This window comes from Eulemur rufifrons, chromosome 9 (assembly GCF_041146395.1).
Source record: "Eulemur rufifrons isolate Redbay chromosome 9, OSU_ERuf_1, whole genome shotgun sequence".
Classification (NCBI taxonomy): Eukaryota; Metazoa; Chordata; class Mammalia; order Primates; family Lemuridae; genus Eulemur; species Eulemur rufifrons.
In genome coordinates this window covers 43,081,387-43,104,804 of record NC_090991.1, presented here as the reverse complement: position 1 = coordinate 43,104,804, position 23,418 = coordinate 43,081,387, and the positions used below count along the sequence as shown (strand labels likewise).

At 43.9% G+C, this 23,418-nt stretch overlaps 2 protein-coding genes across 7 annotated transcripts in view; both read right to left on the bottom strand.

The window, feature by feature from the left end:
* The window catches only part of MAP3K3 (mitogen-activated protein kinase kinase kinase 3), a 62,390-nt gene extending 53,780 nt beyond the window's left edge, over window positions 1-8,610 (bottom strand). For 4 of the 6 annotated variants that reach the window (XM_069482754.1, XM_069482755.1, XM_069482758.1 and 1 more), the window contains exon 1: window positions 8,258-8,610. In XM_069482754.1, coding sequence (XP_069338855.1) covers window positions 8,258-8,261 — 4 coding nt within the window. In that variant the 5' untranslated portion in view covers window positions 8,262-8,610. The remainder of the gene's footprint in view (window positions 1-8,257) is intronic. The other 2 variants (XM_069482753.1, XM_069482757.1) reach the window with 1 other exon arrangement.
* Window positions 8,611-14,353: 5,743 nt separating this feature from the next.
* On the bottom strand, window positions 14,354-22,001 carry TACO1 (translational activator of cytochrome c oxidase I). Its single transcript, XM_069481605.1, has 5 exons — window positions 21,537-22,001; window positions 20,200-20,306; window positions 18,362-18,489; window positions 17,092-17,269; window positions 14,354-16,752 (listed from the first exon to the last, which is right to left on the bottom strand). Exons 1-5 carry the CDS (start codon window positions 21,814-21,816, stop codon window positions 16,552-16,554), a joined length of 894 nt encoding a protein of 297 aa, XP_069337706.1. The 5' UTR covers window positions 21,817-22,001; the 3' UTR covers window positions 14,354-16,551.
* Between the last annotated feature and the right edge of the window lie 1,417 nt (window positions 22,002-23,418).

The following is a 23,418-nucleotide window of genomic DNA, read 5'->3' as shown; positions in this document are numbered from 1 at the left end:
ACCATGCATGGCTGATTTTTCTATTTTTTGTAGAGATAGGGTCTTGCTCTTGCTCAGGCTGGTCTTGAAGTCCTGGCCTCAAGCAATCCTCCCCACCTCGGCCTCCCAAACGGCTGGGATTACAGGCATGAGCCACCACACCTGGCCCCAAGAACAGCATGAAGTATAGGAAGTCAAATTGCTCTAGTCTCTTCTTCCACATTATTTGTCTCTCTTCTCTTACTAGAAAAAATCTGCTTCAAGTGCCCTAATGCACCCTGGGAGGTGCAGGAAAGGAAGGACAAAGGTGCCTATAAAGAGGTTTTTGCTTGTTCAGAAAAGTAAAATTAGATTTAAAACTTTCAGGAAAAACATAAGAGTAGCTTCCCATATGATTCCACTTTAAAACACATACAAAGTACGTATGAATAAGAGTGACATAGCTGTAGTACTGAGAGCATGTAGTAAAGTGGATAAGGAATGAGGAGGAACTGGGTATCTACAAAAAGACATTTGTCAAAATTAAAACACATAAATCCCATCAATAATTTTATATCTTCTAGCAATTTCTCCATAGCTGCCTTAAAAAAAGGGAACTTGCTTGGTTTTTGGTTTTGTTTTTTTAGCCTCAACCAAAGTTTAAAAACCGGAGCATATCTTGCTGTACATTAAAATAAATAAATAAATAAATAAAAACTAGAGCATAACATCTAAGCTAGGAAGATTGGCTTATGTATTATATATAGGTTTATATATTAAATCGACTTATATACTACTAAATATAATATATATACAATTAACAGAGCCAACTGTAATAATAAATTGGGATCAATATAAGGAGGATTATGACTACTAGGTAGGTGTTTTCTGAGGAACATCCAACAATATTTCTTTTTTTTTTTTTTTTATCTCCCCCTCATGTCCCCCTACTACCAACAGTATTCCTAAGAGCAGAATGCATAGAGTTTTCATTATCAACATTAAGCACACTAATAATTGAAAATTTCAGTTGTCTCAACTCACATAGTGAATCAAGATAGATGTGAACACACACATGCATGCTTTTCAGGTCAGATCCACAAATATGACTGAAGAAATGATTTCTAATTCTGTATAAGATGATGCTGTGACGCTATTATAAGAGCTGGTTTATCAGGTTGATAAATTCTATTTCCAGGAAGCTAACCAATTCCTGGCATTACCTAATGAATAAACTTGTTTGGTAGTTCCAGCACTGAGAACACGCTAGAGCTGCAGTCAGTCCCCAACCCTTGGGCTGTGGACCGGTACTGGGCTGTGGCCTGTTAGGAACCAGGCCACAGAGCAGGAGGTGAGCAGTCAACCCAGCAAAGCTTCATCTGTATTTACAGCTGCTTCCCACCATTGGCACCACCACCTGAACTCTTCCTCCTGTCAGATCAGTGGCAGCATTAGATTCTCACAGGAGAGCGAACTCTACTGTAAACTGCGCATGCGAGGGATCTAGGTTGCGCACTCCTTACGAGAATCTAATTAATGCCTGATGATCTGAGGTGAAACTGAGGTGGTGATGCTAGCACTTGAGAGTGGCTGCAAATACAGATTATCATTAGCAGAGAGGTGTGACTGTATAGAGACCATAATAAATCACTGTCTCCCATCACCAGATGGGACTGTCTAGTTTCAGGAAAACAAGCTCAAGGCTCCCACTCATTCTGCATTATGGTGAGTTGTATAATTATTTCATTATATATTACAATGTAATAATAATAGAAATAAAGTACACAATAAATGTAATATGCTTGAATCATCCCGAAACCATCCCTACTTACCCCACCCCCAGACTGTGGAAAAATTGTCTTCCATGAAACCAGTCCCTGGTGCCAAAAAGGTTGGGGACCGCTGCACTAGAGGAATAGTTGGCACTATCACCTGAAATCTGGGACAACTGACACAAGGAGAGCAGGGTTATAGATTCTGATTTTGTGTCAAAGTCAAACACATTACCAGAGGCAGATGGGTTCTTCAACTGATAATTCAAATTGAGGACATGGATAAAGACAGGAAGTAAATCAAGTGGCTCTTTTAGGCATTTCTTCCTAGATTGAGTTTTTTTCTCTTCCCCCAAAAAGCAACATCGCTACAAACACTTGGCAGCCACAGTTATTCCTGTGGTATGGATTGAGATTTTTGCAGAATTATCAGCACTCCCTCAATGTGGCATTCCTTAAAGAAAACAAAAACAAAGTTTTTAAAAACAAATTACAGCTTTCTTAAAAGTACAGCAGTCAGGAATATGAACATTGGAGTCAGAAAAATTTGAGCGTAAGGAGGCCTTGACCAAATTACTTATTCTCCCTAAAACTCATTTTCCTCATCTGTAAAATGGAGATAATGAGAGTATTATTTCACAGAGCTACTAGGAGAGTTAAAAGAAAAAGAAAACTTACAAATTATTTCTCAAGGTACCTAACACTTAGTAATGCTAAAAAAAAAAAAAAAATGCTGGCTATTATTATTAATGGGAAAAGGTCAATGGAAAAAGACTGGAGGCCATTTAATATACCCTGATACTTAATTTCATTCCAAATTTTCATTAATCATTAACAATAACCATTTATTGAACACTTATCACATATTATATATTAGAAAGTTTGTTTTTTTTTTTTTCTTTTTTTTTTTTGAGGCAGAGTCCTGCTCTGTCACCTGGGCTAGAATGCTGCAGAGTCAGTCTAGCTCACAGCAACCTCAAACTCCTGGGCTCAAGCAATCCTTCTGCCTCAGCCTCCCAAGTAGCTGGGACTATGGGCATGCGCCACCATGCCTGGCTCATTTTTTCTATATATTTTTAGTTGTCCAGCTAATTTCTTTCTTTCTTTTTTTTTTTTTTAGTAGAAACGGGGTCTCGCTCTTGCTCAGGCTGGTCTTGAACTCCTGAGCTCAAACAATCTCTGCCTGCCTCGGCCTCCCAGAGTGCTAGGATTACAGGCATGAGCCACTGCACCCGGCCAGAAAGTTTTAAAAGATACTTCAAGGTGTTCAAACTCTAGGGATAAAAAGATAAACAACACACAAGAGGTTATAAAAAAGACTGAATTATAGACAATATACAAACAAGAGTACATAGACAAATATATAAAAATATTTTTTCAATTCTATCTTTAGCTTTCTATGCAGGGAGAAATGAAAAAAAATAAATTTTCAAAAATACAAATAGTAAGAGGTTATATAGATGATTTTATACAATTATTAACAGAATAAAGATTCTTCAAGAAAAGCAAGCAGTTCCAGCTATGCCAGAGAGCTTAGAAAACGAACTCAGGAGGAAAAAGGACACAAAGAGTAAACAAGGGATACAGAGGAAGAAAGGAGGGTCAGGGACTGTTCCTCAGTGAGTAATCCAGATCAAGTAGAGTAGGAAGAAGGGAAGCTGGCAAGGAAGCCTTTGAGAGGATTGGAAAACACAAGAGTGGCCACTGAAGCCAAGACCAAAGAAGGGTAGTAGCAGGCATAGGCCAGAAATGTCCAGTAGAGTGGCAGAGGCAGAAACAAAATTTTAAAGGGAATCAAGAAGCTGGAGATTAATAGAAAATTAGAAGTAGTAGAAATCAACAATTTATTTGTGAACTTTACATGTGAACAAGTTGAGGGAGGAGTAATAACGTGCTATAACCTTGGAAAGATTTCCTGAGGATGGGGGTCTGACATACTTAGAAACTACCTGAAGAAGCACTAAGAGAAAGCAGTTAATTCTAGAGACTAACAGTTTAAAAATCTAGGAAGGTGAGGAGTATTCATGGAAAATAGAAAAGAAGGCATCTATGAAACAAGGATTAGAGTTCAGGCTTTAAAAGTGGAAGCTCTTAAACAGTTTTAAGTAGACAGGTACCTGTAATTCCTCTCTGACATGTGTTTTTCCTTCTCCTGATACCCTGACCTGTGGTATGGAGGCTGCCAGGCAACACACTCCTCTTTCTTTAGCTTCAGCAGGAAGCCACTCTTCCATACTGAGCTATTACCTCTATCTAAAAGGAAGGTTTAAGGCAATTCCCACTTATGAGGTCCCTTGGCTAAAAACCCAGAAAAGTTGCCAAAAGCACCATGTTCTCCAATAAACAGTGTTGTCCTGCATGATGTCTGTTTACTATGCCACACACGCTTTCTTTTCCATGTATACAATCCCTAAAGTAATATTTTTATCTTTGTTTTCACTTAACTAATGATGTTATTTCTTCATCTTGCCAATGCTCTATCTGGCTCTGCCAGATCGTCTGATTGAACTGCTCACTCAGGAGAGCTCAGGCTTCAGTATCCCTGAGTCAGAATTTACTATCTTCCACTTCATGACATTTCACATACTTTCACTCCCTCCACCCTGTCCATACCCGGGGCAAACATCATTTTACAATAAGCATACGAAATAAAGCCCAATCCCCAATTCATAAGAAAATTTTCTCCTTCAAGAGCATGAATGAACCTTTCCTAGATAGCAAAATTAAATCCTGGCATTTATTTTTTTGGTCCAAGAATATAAGAGACATTCAATATTAATTGAGGGGTCAAAATTTTAAAATGCATATTACAAAGTAAGCCATCGCTTCCTCATAAGAATCAATATAGGTGTTCAAACTCTAGGGATATTTTATTTTATTTTTATTTTTTAGGGACAGAGTTTTGTTCTGTAGCCCTGAGTAGAGCACAGTGGCAACATCGTAGCTCACAGCAACCTCAAACTCCTGGGCTCAAGGGATCCTCCTGCCTCAGCCTCCCAAGTAGCTGGGACAACAGATACCTGGCTAATTTTTCTGTTTTTCGTAGAAATGGGCTGTTGCTCTTCCTCAGGCTGGTCTCAAACTCCTGAGCTCAAGCAATCCTCCTGCCTAGGTCTCCCAGAGGGCTAGGATTATAGGCGTGAGCCATCACACCTGGCCTATATTTAATGTTTGATGAAATTAGCTCAAAGGACTGGATCCTATAGAATTATACGTGCCAACACCAAAACTACAGAATTGATCTCTCCCTCCTCTGTACCTTTACATGCTTTAGCACTTATTTGTTTACATGTTTCTGGTTCACCTTAACTAACTGTAACTTCTTGAGGACAGGATAATGCAGGTACAAGGCTTAATACTATGTCTGGCACATGGGAGGTATCTGACAAATGGATAAAGAATAAATGGATAGCTTACATTGAACCAGAAGAACAGCATCTTATCCTCTGTGTAGTCCCCTAAGTAATGCTCACTTGGACATATATTTACATTTTGTAAATGCCTAAAATTCAGTTTTAAAATCCAATTGCATTTTTTAAATGTCAGAAATATAATCATGACATAGCCATGTTGATTAATAAATTGTGATCCACGTTTCAATCAAATCAAAATTGCTAACTATTCAGAGTCTACACAGGTGGTCAGATTCTACCTAAAGTGAATTGAGACTAGTCTAACAGGAAGCTCCCAACACCCTTGGAACCCTAGAGACACAGGTGTCTGCTATAAGTCACAATGATTCTAACCTCAAACCAGAACCAGATCATCTGTAATCCTATATTCAATTCACTACAGTTTCCCGTAACATTTCCAAATTGTTACATATTTTTTAGTAATATATCACACTAAGTTTGAGATTACATTTATAAAAAGACCAAATAATACTAATGAATTAATCTCAGATACTATTAACAGCATTTACCATTACACTTACTAAAACTGGGAGATAATTCTAGTGTGACCAAGGAAAAATGACCAGTGAATCCAGATTTTTTTAAAGCCACATAGTATCAAAGCAAAAAAATAAAATAAAATAAAATAAAAAATTTCCTATTATTTACAGGGATAAGTATAGTTTCCACTAGAAATTTACTGGAGCTAACAGCCAATATAAAAACTGACCTGTTTTTATTAACCCAAGTTGTCAAAGAAGTTTTAGTCTAGGGCTTAGAACAGCTAAGGAAAATACGACTGTCAACCAAAGAACCTGCGGGGCAGAGACTCAAATTAGTTTTGGTCCTTTCCTCACTGGGTTGGAGTTTAACAAGTATAACTAAAATATTAAGAAGTCTATGTTTCTCTCTTATCAACCCCTTGAGTTTATTTAGAACTACAGCAACTAAAAAAACTAACTAAACTGGGGATTTGAATTTTTATATTTTACATCACCAAAATGGAAATTAGTATTTAAGAGAGAAAGGGTGTGTACATATATCCTCCCTGAGCCCTATACAAAGCAAATTAAAGAACCAGGTGTCTAGGAGAATTCAATATTAGCTCTAATAGTGTGTCAAGTTCATCTACCAAAGAAATAAATAAATAAAATAAAATAAAAGAGAGAAAGAATTGTATGGGAAAAGGGGAGTGCTAAAGAAAGCCAGGGCAGTGGTTCTTAAACAAACTTGCCTAATATACAGCCTCAGTTTCTTCATGTAAAACTGACACGGGAACAAATGAGAAGATACTGAGTTCCTGGTCCTTTTTTCTTTGGGGCTTTGGATCCTACCTATATGGTACCTTTCCTCCCCATCACTGGACTCTCCACATAGTCACACACTTACTGAAAATGTCTTGAAATGTGAAAACAGGCTCACATCCATTTTCACATTAGATAATGAGATGTAGCTAACATATCTGGGCACTCCAACTGGTTTAGCAGTCATGTGGGAACTGGGTGGTCTGCACACCTTAAAGTTTTTCACAATCCCCTTTGGGACTTAAGGCTGCTCCCATGGGACAAAAGAAAAGACTTATTAGAAAGACTATCACAATATAGGTTCATAAATCAAAGATTGATTCAAATTCTATAACATACAAGATAAATATCTGATCCTGGGGAAGACAAGAATAATTCCATGCCCCATTTATAGTAAATGTTCAATAAAGATTTGTTGAATTATATATCTAAATACCAGGCCTTACTGGGTTCCTTTTATGCCTACTCTCATAAGAGACCTTTCCCCAGAAGAGTAAGCACTTCTGAAGTAAAGCACAAGGAAACAGTAAGCCCAGCAAATGAACAAACCCTTAGCATACTGTATGAAGGACACCATTAAATAGAACAAGGCAATTAATTCAAAGCAGAGTGTAAAGATGGATCACAAAAGACTATGTGGCCAATGTGATACAGCATGCACTTAACCTCCTACAAAAATGATTTGACCTCGCTATAGGGCAAGGCAAACATTAATGTTCCCTCTTCACATGGGGCACTTCACAGAAGCAACAAATGGCTCTGCAGAGGACCCTTTCACTGAAGTTTACCCCTTTATTATTCAGGACAACACCAAATATTTTTGCAAAACTTGCGATTGGGGACAACAGTGTCTCACACCTGTCACACACACACACACACACACACCAAGAGAACCAAAGCCCATTTCAAATGTTATTTGCTTCTTAATCTTGTCCAGGGGTCATTTGTTAAATTACCATAAAGGATATGAAATAAAATTCAGTTCAAATGCTGAGTGTGTAAGACATTAAAGCTTTTCTTAGATTACATCTTCACAGCAGAAATTGCAAATATTGACAAAAAGGAAACGATTTCATAGAAATTCTTTTGTGTAGCAAATGTTTCTTTCAAAAGTTACATAATTTCAGGAATACCGCAAGATAATAGACGTAAAACCAGATTTTTCAAAAAGTAAGATAAGAATTATAAGTGGCAGCACCCAACCAATTCCTAACCTCCAGCAATCTGCGTGCTGCACGCATTTCTCCACCGCTAGGTTGATAACAGAGATCCATCCCCTCACGCCCTCCCCCCTGCGCTGGGGCGCGCACAGGGCTCCAGAGCAAGCCCCGGGAACTCTCACAGGCCGGCCTGTGTGAGCAAAGGGAAGGAAATGACACAGGCAGGAAAAAAAAGCAAATCAAGGAAAAGACACAACAGCAGCTGGGCCTGCACCAGCCTCCAGCCCGGGCCCCACACTGCGCTCTCGCTCCCCCTCCCTCGGGCTCGCGGTCCGGCTCGCCCGGGCCAGAGCTGGGCTGCCCCGCCGAGCACGGGCCCTCCGTCGGGCCGCCGCTTTCTCGAGATGCACCCGCCGCGCCGCGCCGCCCGGAAGGCGGGCTGCCGAGTGGGCTCGGCCGGCCGAGCCGCCCCTGCGGGCCCGGAGAGCCAGAGCCCCCGCCTGGGCCGCGGCGCCGCGAGGGAGGCGGGCGAGCGGCCGGCGGTCCGCAGCCCCAGGCCAGGCGGGCTGTCCATGCCTGTCAGGCGGCGGCCCAGGGTCCTCCTCCCCTCAGCCTGGGGCGGGGCGTCGCGAAGCAGCGCGGGCACAGGCCGGGGCGGTGGCGACACTCACCCATGGTGGCGATGGCGGCGGCGGCGGCGGCGGCTCGAGCCCGGCAGTGTCACCTCCGCAGCCGGGGCTGCATGCCGGGGGCCCGGGCGGCGGGGACGGCAGCGGGCCTGGCTCCGCGCGGGGGGCGCGGGCTGCGCTCGGGGCCCCCGCCGCCTCCCCAGGCTCCGGCTGCGGCTCCGCCCGCGGCCGGGCGCTGTGGCATGGGCAGGGTGGCCCGCTACATCCCTGGCGCTCCTGGGCTTGGCCCAGCCCGGCCTCGGCGGCGCCGCTCGGCCCGCCTGCCCGCCAGTCGCTCAGCCCCGCAGTCGCTCCGTCCGGCCACCGTTCTCCACCTCAGGAACGCTCCGAAAAACAAACCGCTGGTCTCGCAGCTCGCCCCCCAATCTGTCACTCACTCCAACACCCGCCAATCCCAGGCAGCCGCTGGACCGTCGCACCACCCGCCGCTCACTCCACTAGCCAATAACGAGCGGGAAGTCGGCGGCCCCCTCGTCCCCCCTCCGACTCTCTCCCAACACCCTAACTCTCAGCCGCCAGCTAATCATCAGCACCACAGGATGAACCAATCCCGCCTACTCTTGCAGGATGCCAATGGGCGAAGCCAAGACAGTTTCCGAGGGCTGTCAATCATCGAGACAGCGCCCGGTTCCCTGAACTACTAGCCAATCACGTAGAGGTCTCTGGGCACCCCCCCCTCCCCCGCGCATCCCTTGCTGGCGCTCGCGGTCCTCTCCCCCGGAGGTGTCAGTTGCTCCAATCACGGCTCTGTCGTGAGGCTCCGCCCACATTCCCACCTCCCGTCAGTCACTGAAGATTCGGCCGGCGCGCGGGCTGGCGTCGTTCCCCGCCGGCTACTTTGGGGCTGGGGCTAGCAGAAGGCGGCTAGAGGGGCCCTCGGGCCTTCCGCCCTCCTGGTTCTTGGTGGCCGCCGCGGTCTGGACGGTTCCCGGTGCTGGCGTCCTAGTCCTCCCTGTGCCCAGCACGGGGCGCCTAACGAACGGGGAGGGTCTGGCGCCGAGCGCTTCCCGGCGTGCGGCGGCCTCTGCCGCCGGATCCCCTGGCTGCGCCCGGAGGCAGGGGCGGCCACGCCACTGCCCCTCTTTCCTTGGGTCTCCTACCTCCAGGGCCACACCCTCCGGTCTTGGTTCCACAGGCCCCAGAGGCTGAGGTAGTGCTGGAATGTGGGTCCTTGGAAATCTGTAAGTTCCTCCAGAGGTTCTTTCAGAAAATAACTTTTTTCTGGTTATAAAAGTAACACTGGCCTTTTGTAAAAAAAATTGAACAATGCAGAAAAGTATAAAAAAGAAAATTTAAAAATCCCACCCCAGAGATAATCGTATCTATTTCCTACCTATATAGATGTTTGACAAAAATGCCTTTATGTTGTTCCGTGGTGTTTACATTTTAAGTGTTTTTCCGTACCACTAAATATTGTTCAAAAACAATCATATTTGATATACCAAAATAAAACGTGGCTATAATTAATTGCTCAACACTTTATACACCCAGATCTTCAGATGCCAAGTCCACCACAACTAATGTGGGTGCTCTTCTGGTCCCTCTTCCAGTGTAATATGTCAGGCTCTAGAATAATCTTCCTTAGATGCCATTTTCAACTGTCAACTAAGAATACAACAGAGGAGTATCTCATGTAATTTACTGAATACAGTACTTAAAGAATAGAATGGTTGTATGGGTACTCAAAGTATGGTTTCTACTAAATGCATATCTCTTCCAAACCATCCTAAGTCAGGGACTGTACAAACCTAGGATGAGTCTTCCTTGATTCTTCTCTCTCCCTAACACCTATATATCCAAACATTTAGCAAGTCTTTTCAGCTTTCATTTCAAAATGTATCTGAATCCAACCACTTCTTACCACCACTACCCCAGTCCAAGCCACCACCCTCTCTCTCTCTCTGGAATGATTGCCCTAGCCTCCTATCTGGTCTCCCTGTTTCCTCTGTGGCAGCCCAATAAATGATTCTCCAACAGCAACCAGAGTGATCCTTGTAAAATGTATTCAGATCATGCCACTCCCCTGCTTTCAGCCCTCCAACACTCAGAATAAAACCCCAACTCTTTGTCATGACCTGTCAGGCACAACAGAAGGCTACCACCATGCTCTCGGACCTCTTCTACCACTCTCCCTCCATCATTATCCTCTGGCCACACTGGCCTTCTTACCATTCTTTGAACGTACCAAGCCTTTTCACCTCAGGACTTTTGCACGTGCCATTTGTTCTACCCGGAATACTCTTCCCCAGATATTCCCATGTCTGCACTTTATTCAGGTCTCTGCTCAAATGTCAACTCTTAAGAGAAGTCATTCATAACCACCACATCCAAAATGGCGTTTCTCCCCTCCATCATTCTGTATGCCCGTATTTTGCCTTATTTTACTTCATGGTGCCTGAAATTATACATTTATTTGTTTGCTTTCCTGAGCTGTGTAGGAACAGGGATCCTGTCCTGCTCACTGCTCTATCACCAGCACTTAGAATGGTGCCTCACACATAGAGAACTGCAATACAACTGCATCAATCTTTAGCTGAAAGGAGCCTTCTGATTTACCTTCTATCATTCTTACAACTGCCTTCTTGTGGGCTTCATTTCCATTGCCTGTCCCTCAACCAACCATCTCAAACATTCCGAAACTGCAGTTACCGAATGTGCTGAGGATTCCAGAATCTGAACTGTATTTCTAGCTCTGGGAGGTCTTTCTTCTGAGCTCCAGAGGCATCACCCTTTGGGTATCCCACAGACACCTCCAATTCCAGGTCTGAACTGAACTCATCACTTTTCTCCACAGTTCTTTATTTCCTCTATCCATCTTCAGTTCTGCAAGTTAGATACATTTGAATTATCAGAGAGCTCTTCCTCTCCATCTGCCTTCCCACACAGCCAGTCCTGACCATGCCACCAATCTGTCCATTCCTCTCCCATCCCCAGCTTCACCATCCTAGTTCAAATCACCAAAAGTTCTTACTTGCATTACTTAGTGTAAGAGCCTCTAAATGCATATTCACATCACAGGTGATCTTTCTACAATGGATACCTGATCCTCTCATACCCTGTTTAAAAACTTAATGGTTTCCCATCATCCTTAGGATAAGTCAAATCTGAGAATGTAGTTAAGAAGGTCCTTCAGGACCCAACCGATTTCTTCTTCTCCTTCCATTTCTCACCTCTTCCAACTTTATCATTCAAATTCTATGCTCCAGCCACACGAACCACTGGTAGTTCCTCAAATATGACTGTCTTTTGCCTCTATACTTTTTTACGTGCTATGTTCTCTGTACCAAGTGCTCTTCTCCATTTCTGCTTGCTCCTGCCTTCGTTCTTTCAGGAAAGAACTTGGCCTAAACATCACTCCCCCAGGAAGCCTTTCCAGACTGACACCTCCAAGTCTGGGTTAAGGCCCTCTGACATGCTCGCAGAGCACTCAGTACTTTCTTCATCAAAGCATTTGTCCCTCTCTATTGTAACTGCCTTTAACAAAGTAAGCATAAAAACAGAAGCTGTCATTCAAATCAGTATGCTTATCATCTTTCATAGCACATTCAAAAAACATAAATATTTGTCAAATGAATAAGTGAACCTCAAATGGGGGTGTTAGTAATTGAATGTGATTTCCATGAATGCTCCCATTTACTTATGTACAGTATTTTAGCTTCTCCGTGTTGCTTTCTCTCAATATTCATTTTCCCTGTGAAGCTTCCCATGCCTTCTCAAGGGTGTCTCTCCTGGTTTTACACTGAGTGGATACCCCTGGGTAAGCACCTGAGCCATACCTACCCCTCCGTGCTCAGGGCCTCAGAAAGTGCTGGTCCCACTGGGCAGCCCAATCCCACAGCAGCTGCACACTTTCCTTTTTTTCTTTCAGGAACACAGGGACACTTGAATATGTGATAGAGAATAATAAATATGAATAAATGAATTCTCTTAGGGGATAGCTCAATGGATTGGTGTAAAAAGAAAAAAATCCAACAAACCTACCACCTGATTTGATGAAAATTGTTTTAATTCAGAGGTAAAGTTGAATATATTGGGATTATCAATTCAATTAGTTTATCTGCATTATCAAGGAATAATGGGCCGGGCGCGGTGGCTCACGCCTGTAATCCTAGCACTCTGGGAGGCCGAGGCGGGTGGATCGCTCAAGGTCAGGAGTTCGAGACCAGCCTGAGCAAGAGCGAGACCCCGTCTCTACTAAAAATAGAAAGAAATTATCTGGCCAACTAAAAAAAAATATAAAAAATTAGCCGGGCATGGTGGCGCATGCCTGTAGTCCCAGCTACTCGGGAGGCTGAGGCAGTAGGATCGCTTAAGCCCAGGAGTTTGAGGTTGCTGTGAGCGAGGCTGATGCCACGGCACTCACTCTAGCCAGGGCAACAAAGTGACACTCTGTCTCAAAAAAAAAAAAAAAAAAAAAAAAAAAAGGAATAATGTATAACTCAGATTTCTATAGCCATATTTTATAAATTATTGACATTTACTTCTAAATAAAAATTATTTTTCATTTTGAAATTCCAGTCCTATAAATATTTTTAATTTTCTTTTATTTTCCAAGTTCTATAAATTTGTCCTAAAGAATATTTTGCAAGTGAACAAAGGTAAAGAATGTTCATTGTAGCATCTTTTTTAAGATAGACAATCCAAATGTCCATTGATAGGAGACTGGCTAATTAAATTATGGCACATTAATACAATAAAATATTATGTAGCTACTAAAAAGAATGAAGAGACTTCTCTGGCTTAATGCCAAAAGGTATCTAGGACATATAAGGTGAAGTGGGAAACAAAAAAAGAACAGATTATAAAGTGTATAGAGTGATCACATTTCAGTTTTTTAAAATGTTCATTTATATTTAGTGAGAAAAAGGCCAACATTCATTGAACATTTACTATTTCCAGGCACTGTTTTAAGTGCTTAACATATATTAACTCATTTAATTCTCAAAACAGCCCTATGAAGTAGGTATTATTACTACCCTCACTTTACAGGTGAAGAAACAGGTGCAAAAAGGTTAAGTTCTTGTTCAAGGTTGCTACCAAGTGGAAGAGCCATAATTTGTTTCTCAGCAGACGAGCTCCAAAGAGTGGAATAATATAGATTGTTAACAGTGGTTGTACCTTAGTAGGTAGCATTAGATGGGACTTTTATTTTTTTTTAAATATTTCTGTAAGGTTTGACTTTTTAAAAATAATATACGTTACCTTTTTGGCATACACAAAAGATAAAAAGAGGAAAAAAGTAAAAACTGCTATCCTGTTTACTGGCTGGGCATAGAATAAAGAGAGAAAGTGATTTCAGTCAAGAGTAGTGTGGTATCTATCATAGCATTCTCTTTTTGCCAGACCTACTATTTTATTTTCTCTTCATAGCATGTCTCCAGAGGAGTCTGCAGGGATTCAATTAACAGTTAGGGAATCGTGGGCTCTTAGAGTTTGAAACTTTGCTGACTGCTGTGCTATAAGTTTCAGAGAAAAAACAGTAACTCAACCATATGGTTGAATTTCCACAGTTGACTGGAGGCAGAGGCTTCACTGTTCCTCTTTGATTCAGCCAGGGCCTCTGACAGAGGGGAAGTGGCTACACACATGAGTGCTTCTTATAAGAGTCAAGGCTGTGGACAGAGCCTATCACAGATACTTCCACCCCACCAAAAGAACGCTTGAAAGTAAGCCCAGGTTGGCTTCGAAGCCTTGAATGATTTTGTGTTGCTAAGACAATGACCAGAGATAAGGCAAATCAAGCCAGTACCAGATCCCACTCCTTTGACTTTAAGGTGAGGTGTGCCTGTCTCCGAGACTCTTGGATGTTATTTCCCTAGTGGACCAATAATATGATTAGTTTTTATTTTTATTTTTTAAAATATTTCCCCTGATGAAAGTAATACATGATTATAGAAAATAAAACTCATTAATAACATCACCACTCTGAGATAACTATTAATATAATAGTTTTGATATTTTGGTATATTTCCTTATAGTCTTTTTTAAAAAAATAAACATATACAATATGTTATATAAATATACACATAGACATTTCAAAATGTGGGCCATACTATTTAAGGTTGTATCTTTTTTCCCCCCACTTAACATTATGTTGTCAAACATTTTCTCTGACAAAATATTCTTTGAAAAGTAATTTTTAGTGACAGAATAATACCTCATCATATGGATGTGACCATCTTTTTTTCATCATTTTTTAAAATTAGCTCCTGGTCTCTTTACAAGATCTAGAGACAGCAGAACAAGTTCAAGTAAAGGTTCATTTCCGCCTTTCCCTATTAACTGCAGTAGAGTCTGCAGGGCACCGCCAGGGGTCAGTGCAGAGCCATCTTCACAAGAGCTGTTACTGTGCGTTCCTGCAACATGCCTTGATATGAGAAAATTGGTTATGCAACAACCCATATTAATAAATTCTACCTCTTAAATTAGAAGAGACCTATTCACGTGAGTGGCCAAGTTCCCTTCAAGAGTAGGCTCCCTTAGTACAGATTTCTCAGATTAGAAATGCTCAGATTCCTCTAAATTAACTTACATTCAACATTTCCAAAATAGAGCTATTTTATAAACCAAGGTCTATCTGTGAAAAATTTGGTATTAGACCTGTTCTCAGCTGGTTTGTATGAGATCATTTATGCATTAAATACTTTGCCTATTTTATAGGTTTGTTGGGAAAATCAAATTACATATGAAAGTATCTTATTCATTATGAAACAGCATATAAACTTTAAGTTGCCTTTTTTTTTTAGTTGTCTTTTTTAACAATGAGCTATTCAGATATTTGGATGAGTTATCTCCTATAAACACTAAAGAGTCCCAGGTAGTACTATGATTATGAAATGAGGTGTAAGGGTATATGCAGTGGTGTGATCATTGATTATTTCATTGGTTTTCTTCCCTGTAGCTCTTGCTCTCCAGTGCTGAAGTCATTGTGGAACTAGTAATCTGTTTTTCCTAGAAGCTGAAGTTATCATTTATAGTCAATTTGGTTTAGTTCTTTTCCATCCTTATTCACCTGAGGCTCCTTCAGGAAAATTACTCTGAACTCAGAACTGGCTTAAACAACTTATAAGGAGGTAGATGACAGGGATCAAAAGCCACTCCAGGCCTGACAAGGCTTGACAAGCTCTGGCACAGGGTGTTGGCACTCCTGGCCTCTCTAAACCCAGAAGTAACTATTAGGAACAAAAAAGACACCAAGGCCCCTATCTCCTACCTGGCCAGGCTTCTGACACAGCCCTTCCATCTTCCTTCTGTTCTGTTTCCTCTCCAGTTCCCAGTGCCCCATCACTTGGCATCAGGGATAAAAAGGAGCTAGGGTTGGACGTTCTGAGAACCAGCTTGGTGTAGCCTTCCCTGAGGACAGCCCAACCTGCTCACAAGTCCACTCTGACCAATCTCAGAACACACAGGGGCCCAGGCAAAGCAGGGCCTGGGGAGTTCCTTATCATTGGCACTTGATTTCCTGTTGGGCTAGAGCCTTAAGATCTCTGGTGGAAGGGCCCAGAGGTCACACAAAGAGAATAAAAGATGCATGCACAGCAGCTCACACTGCCCTGGGGAAGCTCTAGTAGAGAGCAGTCTTGGGTCTTCCCTCTGAGGTCTTACATCTTAGTGCAGGATCTGACAGAGGGCACCAGTTGAGTAGCTTGTGCTCTAGATAAGTACAGTTCCTAGTACATATAGGTGTTCCAGAAATACTTGTTACATGAATGAACGACAGGTTTAGGCCATAAGACCAGCATTAGACCACACAGTACCTGGACACAGCTACATTTTTACAACCAATCAAAAAAACAACAGAGCGACTGAAGTAGTAGAACTAAGTCTACGGACTTGAAAGTTAATCCAGAGGATCCCAACCGTTGGACACAACTCAGGAAAACTCAAGGGCCATACAACAGCAACGCAGCAACCAAGATCAATCACTTATTATTTAAGAGCAGTTTCTAGTACATAGGGCCTCAGGGCACTTATAATCCCCACAAGGGCCAACTACCTGAGATCAGAATCTGACCAGCGAGGTGGCCCCACCTTGCATCCAGGAGGGTGTCAGGAGACTCATCCAGAAGGGCTCTGAGACACCAGCAGAGCTGACAAAGAGGTCCCTTGGAAGTGTGGGGTTCCCTTGGCCTCAAGGCCACAAGTTCAAGCCATAGGCTTCCTGACCTGCTAGGTACCCACCTTCTGCTTTACTCTCAGAGATCACTGCAGAGGCCTGTGTTCCAGAATGGGCTGCCACTTGCCTAGGAAGGAAGCTGGGGGCACCTACGACCCGGTTACTCAATGTTGTCATAGACGTGGATCACATCCTCGTGGTTGCTGAGAACCTGGATGAGATGAGCAGCCTGCTCCAGGTCGGGGTCAGTCAGCTGCACCTTTGAGTTGGGGATGAACTCTAGTGTACAGGACACAGAACACAGGCCCAGGGAGTCCAGCTTCTTCCTCACTTGATGCAGTGAAGAAACATCACAAATAAACTGGGAATAAAGGAAAGTCAGGTGCTGAGGAGCCAGAATGTAATAAGACAAAAGCAGACAGAACTTGCAAAGTCCTAAGTATAAAAACGACTGTAATGTATCACTGGGTTTGAGCTCTTCACTGGCAGGCACACGTTTTCAGCGTTCTGAATCTTCCTCATAGTGCTCAGTAGAGTAGGCCCTATCCAGTATTCACTTAATAAATGTTAGTGTAATATGTGAACTCTCTGTCTCACCTCTACCCTGGGGTGCAGGAGGAAGAAATCAAGAGAGGCATGCCTGAAGGCACCTATTAGGGCCCTCTTGAAAGCCCACCAAACACAAAGGCTTCATACTTACTTTGAAAATGTTATTTTCTTCTTCATCTTCAGTCTCCTTGACATCCTCAGCTCCCGCTTCAATTGCCAGCTCCAGGGCACGCTCTAGGTTCACTGTTTTCTTCTCTTTGTCTTCTACTCCAACCACGATCACCCCCTTTTTGTCAAAGGAGTGACGAGCTCCTTCAGTCATCATTCCCCTGACAGGGAAGGAAATGGGCTGGAGTGAGTGAATGCCCTAGACACCCAGCCTCCATAAAGCACAGCAGTCTAATGCTGTCTTTCCCACCCAGCCTACGGAGCACACACAGACACGGAGTGGCTCTCTTCCTGAAGGAGAAGATGCAGCTGCCGCTGGGTAAGGGAACAGTCCAAGAATAGCCCCATCCTCTATTTTCTGCTCTGATTAGAGTTTGGAGAATGCAAAGACTGCTCATCATTGCCTGTGCCATTAAGACTCCAGTACTGGTGGAACATATTAAGACATGGGTATTATATGGCTACAGATCAGATAATGGGACAAAGATCCTCTCCTACACCTGATGAACAAGTCTTTTTTTTTTTTTTTTTTTTTTTTGTTGAGACAGAGTCTCACTTTGTTGCCCAGGCTAGAGTGAGTGCCGTGGCGTCAGCTTAGCTCACAGCAACCTCAGACTCCTCGGCTTAAGCGATCCTACTGCCTCAGCCTCCCGAGTAGCTGGGACTACAGGCATGCGCCACTATGCCCGGCTAATTTTTTCTATATAGATTTTTAGTTGTCCATATAATGTCTTTCTATTTTTAGTAGAGACGGGGTCTCGCTCAGGCTGGTCTCGAACTCCTGACCTTGAGCAATCCACCCGCCTCGGCCTCCCAGAGTGCTAGGATTACAGGCGTGAGCCACCGCGCCCGGCCTGAACAAGTCTTTTGGATCCTGCATAGTATAGAACACTTTAAGGGGAAATCAATTCACTAACTGGATTCTGCTAAGGAGGAAGTATGCTTAAAACCTGAAACACGGCTACGCATGGTGGCTCATGCCTACAATCCCAGCACTTTGGGAGGCCAAGGCAGGAGGATTGCTTAAGGCCAGGAGTTCAAGACCAGCCTGGGCAACACCGTGAGACCCAGTCTCTCTCTAAAAAAAAGAAATACTACTAATAATACAACCGTTATGTACCCATAATAGTAAAAAAAAATTTTTTTTAATGCAAAAAAAAACAAAACCCAAAAAACTTGAAACACTACCAGAGATCAACAGTACTTGCCTAAAGGTTCTGTCCCCTTCCACATCCTCCTAGGAACACACGTACCCATTTTTCTTCAGGATTTGTCTAATGTCCGACTGACACTTGGAGCCACTGTTAGACAATGCCTCAATGAGCAGAGAAGAGCCACCAGGGCCTCGACCCTCATACAGCAAATATATGTCCTTAGTTTTCTGTAACAAACAACACAAGTACACGTTCATGTTTCCCAATTTCCTCCCACATGTCAGCCCAGAACCACAGGTACCACAAAGTTGATTCTGTGGGATGGGCTCTCTAGGCTAGATCCTGAGCTCTTAAAGTCTTTATTTTTGTCCCTGCCCTCTAAGAAGAGACCCTTGGGACCAACTTTTGAAGTAACTGGAAGGGAGTCTATCTGCCTACTCCTTCCCAATCAATCAGTCATCTCCCAGTTTTGCTTCCTCCTCTGCCCCACAGAATCCAACATCTGTCCCCCCAGCCATTCCCACCAAGACTCATCCTCCTACACCCACATCCTGTAGGAAACTCTTGTCAAGTTTCAATGCTCCTAACCTGGGTTGCTGAGTATTTTTTTTTTTTTTTTTTTTTTTTTTTTTAGACAGAGTCTCACTCTGTTGCCCAGGCTAGAGTGAGTGCCGTGGCATCAGCCTAGCTCACAGCAACCTCAAACTCCTGAGCTCAAGCGATCCTCCTGTCTCAGCCTCCCGAGTAGCTGGGACTACAGGCATGCACCACCATGCCCGGCTAATTTTTTCTATATATATATTTTTAGCTGTCCATATAATTTCTTTCTATTTTTAGTAGAGATGGGGTCTCGCTCTTGCTCAGGCTGGTCTCGAACTCCTGAGCTCAAACGATCCGCCCACCTCAGCCTCCCAGAGTGCTAGGATTACAGGCGTGAGCCACCGTGCCCGGCCGGTTGCTGAGTATTGCTGTGAAAAATCACACACCTAGGCCTTGTCATAAGAACTGCCCAAAACAGCATGGTCTCAAAATCCAAATAATCCAGAACTCTAGTGACCACTTTCCTCTGGACCTTCTACATCCCTTCTCATCCCTTGTCCATATATCTGATCTTCACCACTCTCTCAAAGCACCTGTCCTGCACCCCTCCAGGAACTCTCAACTAATAACTTCTCCCTTCCTCTTTCCCAAAGGAAATAAAGGGCCACTAGGTGGGGGGAAAAATCCTCTATCTCCACCACGTTATCTGCATCACAGCCTACATGAAGGCAGTAATATAATGGTGACAGCACAGGCTCTCGAGTACGTCTGGTTTCAAGTCTGTTATTTTCTGTGTGACCTGAATCAAGTCACCTCATCTTTCTGTGCCTCAGTGGTTTAAGGTTGTTTTGAGGACTCAGTGAGATAATCCATACAGAGTCCTTATTGAAGTGCTTGGCCTGCAGTATGCACTCAATACCTATTAGCTATTAAGACTCTTATTGCTTCCTCAGATCCTTCCTACTTGTCCCAGAGGAAAAGGTGTCCCCTCACCTGGGCCCTACATCCCTGATCTCCCACTATCACTATCCCCCACCCTCTCCCTTTCTACTAGTTTTTCTTCCTTAGCGCATAAACATCTGAAAAAGAAAAACAAACCCTTCCTCAACCTAACATCAGGGCCTCCCCAGCACTGTACCCCTTTTTTCTACCTCATCTCCTCCCAACTTGGCTGAACAGTCCCAGGCTGTATGGTTCTGTACACTGTGCAGCCTATTCCCAATTATGCTCCTACAACCAATGGCCAAGGACAAAGAGCCCCGAGGAGCCTCTGGATTGAGGGTATCAACCACATTGCTACCCTTCTCTCTGAAAATTTAAGTAGTTGTTTGGTGGCCTTCCATACATGAAACCTGTGGAGGCTGTGATCAATAACAAGCATGTCAAACAGGACACACCTCCATTTTCAGTGCTGCCTCAATCGTTGACTTGGGCATTTGCTTGCTGCGACACACCTCTAAGATGTTGGCCAGGTTGCTGTTGAGCTCAGGGTTGGGGCCTCCCTCTGAGATAGAGAAAAGAGTGAGTAAAGACATCTCCTTACAGCATGGGAGACAAAAGGGATTTCCAGCACCCCCTCCCTAAACTGAAACAGTGGCAAGTCACCACTTAGCCCTGGGTTAGTTTAGAACATTTTATTCAGTGTTTAAATGGGATACGGAGGAGAAGTATTTTGGAAAAGAAGTTTCTAATTCATTCTGACTTTAGGGACAGTTACTCTGCTACGTTTCAGTGAACTACACTTTGTGTTAGATGAAGAGGTAAGGGACCTAGATGCTAACAACATCTCCTGGACTTATTAACACCCCTTGCTCTTACTCTGCTATTTTGTGCATAAGTATTGAAATGCTCACATGACATTGTAATCATGCTCATTCTCTCTGCGGGTAGGGGCTGTATCTCATCATCTTTGTATTACCAGTGCCTGGCACAAAATAAACACTTGATAGTGTTGAACATAATATCAAGAATTTAGAAGAAAAAGAAGCAAAGAGAAATACCAGGCATACGTTGCAAAGGTAAATTAATATTAATTGAGTGCCTCTTATGTGCCATAAATTACCTCAAGGTGGGCATTATCCCTGTTTTGCAGAAAAGGAAGCAGAAACTCAACACCACTTGCTCAAGGTCGTAAGTTAGTGACAGAAACCAAGTCTTCCTGACTCCAAAGTCCATGCTTTTTATAGGACTTTTTCTCTACTACTACAGATGACTGGTACTAAACAGAAAAAAAGCCTTTTTAGGGTGGTCACACAATGGAGAAAAGACACGGTTGCAAACCCACCTGACAGGAAAATGTGTTCAAGAAACCCTAATAAGGTAAACTGAGGCCTAGGTAAGTAATAGCTTTCTTTATTCAATGCCCCTGCCACAGCCTATATGCTCCTAGAGGCAACTTCAAGGGTTGTTTTTCTTTTCAGGAGAGACACACATCTGACCTGGCTCTGTGGATCTGTTTCTATTAAGTACCCAGCTACAGACTAGGATGAAATCACTTTTACCGTCTTATCGTCTCAAGAGCAGCTCCCTCTCTGACAAGCTGGTAGATAGATGCTCAGTGTCTGGAAAGGTGAGTGGGGACATTCAATGTAGGTAGATGTTTTGAGGGTTTATGAGGTGGGCAACGGTGGGAATTGGGGAAGGAAAGAAAATAGTCCAGTTCTGGGAGGCAATCGAGGCCTTGGGCACTGAGAGGGCAGCAGCGGCCAGCGATGGGTCACCGTCAAGTTCTCACCTTTAACCGCCAGGCGGATGTTCAAACAGAGTTTGGTGAAGATGCGACTCCTTTCGGTGTCTTTGGGCCCCTTGATGTGCCTGACTTTGGACCACTTATTGTGCCCGGCTGGGGCCACCGCGGTGAAGTGAAGCGTCCTGCCAGGAGCGGAGCCGCAGACCTGGGGATCGGGCTGGAAGGGCTGGGGGACGCGTGGAGAAGCCGCCCAGACACCGGGGCCTTGTGCCCACAAGCATCGAGCACCGGCCCTGCTCAGGCTGGCGGCGGCCCAAGCAGCCATTGGCTCCGACCCTGGGCTACAAGCTGCAAACAGCAGCAGCCAAGGTCAGCCAGTCCGGTCCGCCGCCGGAACAAGCTGGTCGGGACCCCGCGACCGCCTCTGCCAGTCACCAGAGACCCAAAGGATCAGGCCCTCCCGGAGCAGCCCACCCGCGAATGACCCCGCATCGTCCCCGCGGCAGCAGGAAGTAGGGGCCCTCAATGGCGTAGCACACTTCCTTTCTCGGGTTCTTTCCCAAAACAGGTCCCCACTGCCCGCAAAGTCCGTTCCATAGCTACACCGGACTCGCTCCTGTCCTGCCCTTGCGCAGAGCGCTACAGAGGAGGGGTGACCTACTGCACAAGCCCTCTCGCTTGCCTAGGGAGCGCCGGACTTTATTTCCCATCATAAGCTATCAATAGTAGAGATACACCTGAGTTATGAAATTGATTTTTGCTTCCAAATTGCTGTCTAAATCTGAGCAGGGGCCGGGCGCGGTGGCTCACGCCTGTAATCCTAGCACTCTGGGAGGCCGAGGCGGGTGGATTGCTCAAGGTCAGGAGTTCGAGACCAGCCTGAGCGAGACCCCGTCTCTACTAAAAATAGAAAGACATTATATGGACACCTAAAAATCTATATAGAAAAAATTAGCCGGGCATAGTGGCGCATGCCTGTAGTCCCAGCTACTCGGGAGGCTGAGGCAGTAGGATCGCTTAAGCCCAGGAGTTTGAGGTTGCTGTGAGCTAAGCTGACGCCACGGCACTCACTCTAGCCTGGGCAACAAAGTGAGACTCTGTCTCAACAAAAAAAAAAAAAAAAAAAAAAAAAAAAAAAAAAAATAAATCTGAGCAGGTCCAGAATGATAAATGTTTTGTTGTTGTAAAGGAATATGTAGTTCAACTGCCTCATGTTACAGATGAAGAAAACAGCCACCAGAGAAGTGATTTGCCCAACCATTTAATCTCTCTGAGCTTCTTCCCTATCTGTATACAAGGATGTCACTACTTGCTTTACCAACGTAGCTGGAACTTGAAGCTTGGAGCTTTCAAGCAGTAAAGTCTAATATAAATAGCCACAAGTGATCATAGTGATTAATCCCCTAAATGCAAGACATGGCTTTGGGGCAGATTCAGATGAGTCACAGGCCACTGGGCAGAGAGAATGATCAGATGAACTTTTTGAAGCCAAATTCCCCTCTTCGTTTTCCCTCTGCTCTCCTGAAAGAGAAAACCGAGGCCATTAGGAGAAGATGGAGAAGAAAGAAGCAACAGCTGTGAAAAAACTTTGTAGTGGCTCCCATGCTGGTGAGATTAAGTCTAAAGGGCTTGGTCTGTTAGGCAGAGAAGTAGAACAGGTATGAAGTTTAAGCTTGTGCCCTCAGAGGTTAACTGGGTGGGTTCAAACCCTGGTGGTTCCATTTATCAGTGTAACCTTGGTCTTTACTTTCCTATGTTTGTTTCCTCACCTGTAGAGTGGTCTTTGAGGATTAAATGAGATAATGGATGCAAAGCACACAGGCATGCATAGGTTTTATGTCTTTTGTTATTTAAGAACCTCCATGGTCTCAGATCTACTAATTTTCCAGTCTCATGTACTGATGCTATACTCCTGTGGGAGAGAGTT